Raw genomic sequence first — 9,175 nt, 5'->3', positions numbered from 1 at the left:
TGAGATGTACATCCACTTCCTGGTGGTCCAGTCCAAACTGAAGAGCATCAAGTATGATGGAGGAGCTGAGACTGATCCACTCTGGAGTCCAGAGAGAAGGGAGATGATCCAGTCTCTGGGAAAACTGGCTTTTGATCAGCTGCAGAAAGGAAACCTGATCTTCTATGAGTCCGACCTGACAGAGTGTGGCATCAAGATCAAGGAAGCCTCAGTGTACTCAGGAGTGTTCACACAGATCTTCAGAGAGGAGAGAGGACTGTACCAGGACCAGGTGTTCTGCTTCATCCACCTGAGCGTTCAGGAGTTTCTGGCTGCTCTTCATGTCCATCTGACCTTCACCGAGTCTGGACTCAACCTGATGGAAGAAGAACAAAAATTATCCAAAACACCCAGAGAAAAATCTGCTCCAACCCAGTTCTACCAGTGTGCTGTGGACCAGGCCTTACAGAGTCCAAAAGGAAACCTGGACTTGTTCCTGCGCTTCCTCCTGGGTCTCTCACTGCAGACCAATCAGACTCTCCTGAAAGGTCTTCTGACACAAACAGGAAGTAGCTCACAGACCAATCAGGAAACAATCCAGTACATCAAGAAGAAGATCAGTGAGGATCTGTCTGCAGAGAGAAGCATCAACCTGTTCCACTGTCTGAATGAACTGAATGATCGTTCTCTATTGGAGGAGATCCAACAGTCCCTGAGATCAGGACGTGTCTCCAAAGATGACTGGCCAGCCTTTGTCTTCATCTTACTGTCATCAGGAGAAGATTTGAATGTGTTTGACCTGAAGAAATACTCTGCTTCAGAGGAGGCTCTTCTGGGGCTGCTGCCAGTGGTCAAAGCCTCCAACAAAGCTCTGTAGGTGCACACATTACAATCCAGGTTTAATCAGGGCTTTCTATATTTAGAAAAAGAATACACCTGTCATTTTTAATCGTTCTTTTTTGTATACTTCTCATTCTTTCCAGGCTGAGTAGCTGCAAATTATCAGACAGAAGCTGTGAAGCTCTGTCCTCAGTCCTCAACTCCCAGTCCTCTTGTGTGAGGGAGCTGGATCTGAGTAACAATGACCTACATGATTTAGGAGTGGAGCTGCTGGCTGCTGGACTGAAGAGTCCTCATAGTACACTGGAAACTCTCAGGTTAGAATTTCACTTCACAGACAGCCACACATTAATATTCCATTGTCTTGGTTGATTTGTTTGATTATTTACTGACTAAAGATCCTTCTCAGGTTGAGTTGCTGTAAATTCTCAGAGAAAGGCTGTGAAGCTCTGTCCTCAGTCCTAAACTCTGAGTCCTCTAAGCTAACAGAGCTGGATCTAGATAAAAACAACCTGAAAGACATCGGAGTGGAGCTTCTGTGTGGTGGACTGAAGAGTCCACAATGTAAACTCAAAACTCTCAGGTCCGAATTTACCATTCAAAGAAGTTTACACATTCAGCTTTCAATAACTTCATAAGTTTGATCGGTTTTACACTAATTAAAAATACTTTTCAGGCTGAGTAACTGTGAACTGTCAGAGAGAAGCTGTGACGCTCTGGCCTTAGTCTTCAGATTTGAGTCCTCTGGACTGAGAGAGCTGGACTTGAGTAAGAACAACCTGCAAGATTCAGGAGCAAAGCTGCTGTCTGCTGGACTGAAGAGTCCTCACTGCAAACTAGAAATCCTCAGGTAAGTGTACAGTTGATTGAGAGTAATTACCCTACTAAATCATGTTTTTTTAATCATATATTAATATAAATGGACATTTAATAAATCATATCAAGTTTGGTTTACTGTATGTTGCCAGGATAAAGCTATGAAGTTCAAGTTCAAATCTAGGTATGTCTTAGTCCAGTATAATGATCCTGCATGTTAGATGAAGGAGTATCACTCTGAAAGTGTTAGCTGACTTACTTAGACCTGTCACCAGTTTTGTGTTTGTGTACACATCAGAAATCATCTCAAAAGTGTTCTGTGTACTGTTTCTATAAAGAGCAGTTATAGAGCATACTCAGTAATGTTTAATTATTCGACCATGTGCAAAAAGGTATTCCTTTAACAGACAGAAACGTTAAACAGATTCAGACTCTTTGTAGAACAGACTGTTTCAATTCCACTGGAAGTTACCCAGCAGTCTAAGTAGCCTAACTAGGAGCTGGTCAAAGCCTGAGTCAGGCCTGACTATAAGCTTTATCAAAAAAGGAATGTTTTCAGCCAGCTCAGAAAATTAGAGATGCTGTCTGCCTCTCAGATCCCTACTGTTATGATTGGAAAAGACAGGGGTCTGATAACTGAAGGTGCTACCTGCCATACTACTTTTAGAGACATTCTAGACATTTACTTTGAGAGACATTGCTTGCATTCTGGGAGTGTAGTGTTTATTTCAAGTCTGACACGGAACTAATTTTGTGTGTGTGTGTGTGTGTGTGTGTGTGTGTGTGTGTGTGTGTGTGTGTGTGTGTGTGTGTGTGTGTGTGTGTGTGTGTGTGTGTGTGTGTGTGTGTGTGTGTGTGTGTGTGTGTGTGTGTGTGTGGGGTTTTGTGTAGTCTGTCTGTCTGTCAGGTCACAGAGGAAGGCTGTGCTTCTCTGGCCTCAGCCTTGAGCTCCTCATCCCATCTGAGAGAGCTGGACCTAAGCTACAATCACCCAGGGGAGAAGCTGTCTGCTGTACTGGGGGATCCACACTGCAGTCCAAAAACACTGAGGTACAGTCATGCAGACAGACTCTTAACTGCTTGTGTGTATATTGCTTTACACTCTTTGATAGCAGTACATCCAATAGGAGGTGTTGACTTCAACACAAACATATTTATCATGAGGAAGAGGATCTGTAAGACCACTCTTTGTTTCTTCCTCCAGGTTGGACCACAGTGGACCACACAGACTGAAGTGTGAGTGTTTTTTTTTAAGTTTAGTTCATGAGAATATAAGCTCCAACTGACTGTTGAATATATTTCATCAGAGTCCATGTGAATTAATAATAAGTACCTGTTTCAGATTTGACATATCACAGAAAATGTGTAATCAACCAAACCATGCGTCTTATTGGTCAGTGAAGATGGTCAGTAAAAACAACAGTTTAACAATTTGGAGCACTTTAGACAAAACTGTTCCGAGGTGCTTTTCGACAGCAGGAACTTTCACCAGGAACTAGGGACCTTTTGAGGAAGTCTATGGGTTTTGACAGCAGGAACCAGGGTCTTAATTCAGGTCGGGGAGGGGGACACTGGTGGCCTAGTGGTCTAAACGCCTCACATACAGAGGCCAAAGTCCTCGTTGCAGGGGTCGCCGGTTCAATTCCCGGCCGCAACCATTTCCTGCATGTCTTCCCCCACTCTCTACTCCCCACATTTCCTGTCTCTCTTCAGCTGTCCTATCAAACAAAGGCAAAAAGCCCAAAAATATCACTTTAAAAAATATTTTATTAGGTCCGGGGTAGTTGCTCTATCCCTTGCAAAGTCCCTGCTTGGGGGTAGTACTTTACAAAAGTCCAGGAACTTTGCGGGCAGGATGGTAGATATCAGCAGTTTTTTTATTCCACCCATCGATCACAATAACATTAGACACAACTGTCAGTCCTTTGATTTAATAACTCCTTCACAATCATGTTTCAGTGAATCAATTTACAGCACGATCAAAACAGCACAAGAGGAATCTCCTCCATGCTACAGAATAACTGTCGCACATGACAATGCCAGCCTGTCCTACACCTTGAATGGTTTGGAACCAAAACGATGACTTTAATGTTTGGTATTGAAAATAAAATTTGGCATTGAAAACACACCCTGAAACTGAAAAAAGAAACATTGGCATTGAAACACTTGTTTTGTAAAAAATTGTAATGGCATCAAAAACGTTTCGCTGAAATTAAAATCACGTACATCAAATGTTATATCATTTCATTTTTATACATTTTTGCATTCTGATGTGTTTTTGAATGAAAATCTTATCTATTTTAGGGATGCACCGAAAATTCGGCCACTGACTTTTATCACCGAAACAGCACCGCCGGAACAGAATGTTGTCTGTATGTCTGCATCCGTTCTTCCTTTAACTGCAGCACTAAAGCGTCTTCTAAGCAAAGAGGTTGAGACGGACCACGGAGTGAAAACAATGAAAAGTTCACTCTTAGAGTCTGTCAGCACACGTTCCACTGAGCTCTATTCGGATCCTCAGCACTGCATCGCGACTGTACTTGATCCGCGTTATAAAGATCATTACTTGGATTGGATGAGGGAATAAAGCAGCGCACACGAGTAGATAATCCAGGCAGCGATGGATGCGGAGAACCCGCTTGGAGACGGAGAAGCGCACAGTGCAGGAGAAGAAGAAACAGCACGCAGAAAAAAGGACTCGTCTCTCTGAACCAGATGAGGGGCATGCATCCTCGTTGTCTGATATGTTCAATGAGATCCTTGATTTTAGTGAGGTTAGTACACAGTCAGAGACATAAATGCACTGGTAGGTGAGACCGGGGACATTTGTATCTATAACTTCGAGCTCTTTTAACCCAGTGTGTTCAAACTACTACACAAACTAGCTACAAATGCATGGCTTAATCCATAGACTGTATAAAATATGGACGTAGTATCCATGACGTCACCCATCTGTTCCTGAGAGCTGTTTTGAAGCAAATCGACGGCGGCAGCCATATTGGTAATGCGGAACTCAACTAGGCAGAGTGTGACGTAGTGTGAGTCTCTTAGCCAATGGCTGTGTGTTCCCGAGCGGGAGTCACGTCAGTTATGTCCTTATTTGGGCAAAACTCATAATCTTAATATCTTCTTAACCGTCACGTTAGAAAAAAATTCACCCCCCGTACAGTGTATGCCATTAGAGAGATTAGCTTTGTAGGGCCAAGCCGTTTTTTGAACCAGGCTGTAAACATGTTTATTAATGCTGCAAAGATCCTCTTTTTCCCATTCATGTCTATGTGGTTTCCGGTGTTTCTGCAGCCAGCCTCAAGCGGATTTTCGATGTATTGCAGTTTATATCACTTCCGCATTGGCTTCATCGTTTGAGACCGGAGTTTGCCGCTTGGCTTAATCTCAAATCCAAGGAGTGAAATGTTACAATTGACCCCATAGTCCGGGTCAGTTGTAACATACCTTAGGTTGAAATGTAACATTATGAAATAAGGACCATGACAATGGATTAAGATATTGAAAGTTTTTTGTTCAGGACTTAAACTACATGAACATCTGAACATTTATCATAATAAAACTGTACAAAAGATCTAAAGTTTCTAAAAACACTCAAATTTAGGAATAATCAAAAAGAACAAAATTTGGTAACATACACTGGCTTCAACAATTGAACATAGGTGTGTGTGTGTGTGTGTGTGTGTGTGTGTGTGTGTGTGTGTGTGTGTGTGTGTGTGTGTGTAAGATAGCTAAACAGACACACAATCACCATGATATACATTTGATGAGCTTAACTACAAAGCAGGCTATGCAATCACAAAATAATTTGAGCAAAAAGAAAACTTTCTTAAAAATTATGTTTTCCCTCACAAATTTTGCTGTGTCTGCTTCAGGGCACTACTTCTTCACATGTGGACTAAAGACTAAACTGAGCATGTGCAGAGGGAATCAGGTGATTCCTAACTTGTTCCTGGTTGGAGCAAGTGCTAGTGTTACAACTGACCTGTGTTACAACTGTCCCCGGTCTCCCTATTAATAATTGGCATAATAATTTATTTCGGTGTTTCGTTTTCTGGCCTTGGTTTCCTCGGTTTTCGGTTTCGGACAAGAATTTTCATTTCAGTGCATCCCTAATTTATTTGATGTCACTGTTTTATCAATGACTGTTTATTTCTTAGATTAAGTTTTCCTTTTTTTGATTACATTTTCCTTTCAATGATTGTTTTTTCATTGTCACCTTTAAGAAGTGGAGGGGAGGGGCTAGGAGGGCGTGATTTGCATAACAGTTCCATAATACTTGCTATCATGTTTCAGCTGAGGTCCGCAAATGCATCATAACATTATTTCAAAACTAACTTTAAACCAGGCATGCTTTAAACCAGGTATGCTTCTGGTTTTGGAGCTCCAGGTGAACTTGTAGATTACGTTGTTGTGAGAGTGCGCTCATATTGAAGGGTCCACAAAGTACGTTGGGGTCCAGCAGAGGGCCGCTGTCTTCAATATGCAACTGTCATGCAAATCACGCCATCCTAGTCCCTCCCCTCCGCACCAAAAAGGTGACAAAAAGTTGAAAAAGATTTTCATTCAAAAGCACATCAGAATGCAAAAATGAAAAAAAAAAAAGAAATAATATAACATTTGATGTCCGTGACTTTAACTTGAGCAAAACGTTTTCAATGCCAATACCTGTTTTGATGCCATTACAATTTTTTACAATACAAATATTTCAATGCCAATGTTTTTTTTTTTCAGTTTCAGGTTGTGTTTTCTATGCCAAATTTGATTTTCAATACCAAACATTAAAGTCATCGGCTGTTTCCAAAACCGCCTATTACTATAGCAGTACGTACGGATTTGGCCAAAATTCAGTATGTAGTATGTGAACAAGAGCAAAATCTGCAGTATGCCAAAACTACCAGGTGTTGTACTGATTTGGGAAAATGTGTCAGTATGCAGAGGACTAGTCTCCTTCACATACTGTTTCCCACAATGCACAGCACTGACGTTACGCTTCTTATTTTTTCCGTATATGACGGGTACACTCAGTGTTTAGGTGAATTATTAAATTCCATACAAACCACTTCTTAACTTTTTTAATCCCAAGTGATGCTAAAGAAGCAGTTGATCTATCAGCTTGGTTGTTGTTTTCTTCTGCTTTCTGAAACTGGAAATCCAACGACGCCTGACCCAGCATCCTGAAGACCAGATCCAACAGAACAGTCGGACTACATATTACCTTCAAAGGCAGTATGCAGAGAACCTGCTGCATACTACATTTGTAGGTAGTATGTAGCAGGCCGTTTCGAAAACAGCCTATGGTTTGGCTCTATAAAATGGCGTCATCTTTGCTGTAAGGCTTTTGTCTCTCACTGCCCTCTACTGGTCTGGCATTGTAGTGCAGTTACTTTAATTGCGTCTCTATACATCAATGACCTGATTTGTATGATCACCACTGAACTTTGAGCGAACAGATGATAACCTGCAGCTGTGTTGTGTCTGACTCTCTTCATTAGATGCCTGTGAGCTGGAAGTGGACACAAACACACTGTACAAGAGACTCAAACTCTCTGACAACAACAGGACTGTGACACGTGTGAAGGAGCTTCAGTCCTATCCTGATCATCCAGACAGATTTGACCAATGGCCTCAGCTGCTGTGTAGAGATGGTCTGACTGGCCGCTGTTACTGGGAGGTCGAGTGGAGAGGAAGTGTTGATGTATCAGTGAGTTACAGAGGAATCAGCAGGAAAGGAATCAGAGCTGACTGTGACTCTAATGATCAGTCCTGGAGTCTGAGCTGCTCTGATGAAGGTTACTCTGTCTGTCACAACAAGATGAGAACAGTCCTCCCTCTCTCCTCGTCCTCTGTCTCTCACAGAGTAGCAGTGTATGTGGACTGTCCCGCTGGCACTCTGTCCTTCTACAGAGTCTCCTCTGACTCTCTGATCCACCTCCACACCTTCAGCACCTCCTTCACTGAACCTCTGTATCCTGGGTTTACAGTTTGGCATGGTTCCTCAGTGTCTCTGTGTTCTGTGTAGAAACCCTGCTGACTGAAGATTAGCTGACTCTGATCGCTCAGTGAAGCAGATCTGCCTCAAAATATTCAACAGTTCTGATTTCATTAATTTTATTTCAAACATTTTATCACTTAAAATGGGGAAAATCTGTAAAAAAAAAACAAAAAAAAAAAACAATTTCTGTTCATAATTTGAATTATGTTGTGTTGTTTTGGAAAACAACCTTTTCATCTTGCAGTGAAGGTTTTCATTATTTATCAGGAGTGGACTCATGAAGAAACACTGAGTACACCATTAACAAATCAGAATTTTACGTTGCTGCTTGCACGTGACAGAGGTGAACCAGTTTATCTGAGGGGTTCATGTCTGGAGCTCCGTCCACCAATTTGCTTTAAGTCAGGGTAAAGAGCATGATGATGAATTTAATGTGTTCATGTTAGCTCTGACTCAATCTTCAGTCTACATGTTAAACATTAAACATAGATTCTATAAATGATGGACGTAGTATCCGTGACGTTACCCATCTGTTCCTGAGCACTGTTTTTAAGCCAATCGACGGCGGAAGCCATATTGGAAATGTTGAAGTCAACCAGGCAGAGTGTGACGTAAAGAGGCGGAGTTTGAGCCTCCTAGCCAACAGCTATGCGTTCCCGACCGGGAGTCAAGTCAGTCATGTCCTTTTTTGGGCAAAAACTGGTAATCTTAATATCTTCTGAACCGTCTTGCTAGAAAAAAATTCACCCCCGTACAGTGTGTGCCGATAGAGAAATTAGCTACATAGAGCCAAGCCGTTTTTTGGACCAGGCTGTAAACATGTTTATTTCTGCTGTAAAGATTGTCTTCTTTGAATTGGTGTGTATGTAGTTTCCTGTGTTTCTGCAGCCAGTCTCAAGTGGATTCTCGATGAATTGCAGTTTATAACACTTCCGCCTGGGCTTCATATTTTGAGACCGGAGGTTTGCCGCTTGATATTGACATCAAAGAGGAGACAAACTTTCAAATAATCATTGACGTCAGACTTCTGTCCAATCAGAAATCCTCCTCTGTCAGTGTTTCTCTTTATACTGTGTTCCAAATTATCATTCAAGTTTCATTTTTGTGAATATTCTAAAAACTATGTCAACAGTTGTTTTCAAATTTGTCAAGAAGTCAGATAGTGAATATATTTCATCAACTGTGTGGTTAAAATGATGCTTTTCAAAGTACTTAGGCTGTATTTTCAAATGAATGCAGAAATGAGTGTGCTAAATTATTATGCAAGTTGGTGATAAGAGCATATAACTTTTATATATAACCATTTTATATTATTTATTTTAGCAGAGAAGTCATCAGAAACTAAATCAGTTTACAGAGACTTCTGATACTCACTGAAAGAAAAGGAGCTTATATTGGACATTAGAGAAATACTTTAGATTTAAAATGTTTTAAAGACATTAACAGTTTTATTTTGTATACAAATGTAAAGAAAATGTTTTTGTTGAAGTTTGAAAACAGTTGTAGTAAACATTATTATTTTCAATCATTAGAACGTTT

The 9,175-nt window shown here is 41.0% G+C and overlaps 1 protein-coding gene across 1 annotated transcript; it reads left to right on the top strand.

Moving 5' to 3' along the window:
• The first annotated feature begins 249 nt into the window (after positions 1 to 249).
• Positions 250 to 8,138, top strand: LOC117824131 (ribonuclease inhibitor-like). The gene is made up of 7 exons (XM_034699526.1): positions 250 to 852; positions 963 to 1,136; positions 1,229 to 1,402; positions 1,496 to 1,669; positions 2,527 to 2,685; positions 2,840 to 2,871; positions 7,137 to 8,138. Exons 1-7 carry the CDS (start codon positions 359 to 361, stop codon positions 7,661 to 7,663), a joined length of 1,734 nt encoding a protein of 577 aa, XP_034555417.1. The 5' UTR covers positions 250 to 358; the 3' UTR covers positions 7,664 to 8,138.
• Positions 8,139 to 9,175: the final 1,037 nt, after the last annotated feature.

Source organism: Notolabrus celidotus, chromosome 13, assembly GCF_009762535.1.
Source record: "Notolabrus celidotus isolate fNotCel1 chromosome 13, fNotCel1.pri, whole genome shotgun sequence".
Lineage (NCBI taxonomy): Eukaryota > Metazoa > Chordata > Actinopteri > Labriformes > Labridae > Notolabrus > Notolabrus celidotus.
Note: the sequence above shows the minus strand (reverse complement) of the source record. Positions and strands in the feature narration are given on the sequence as shown.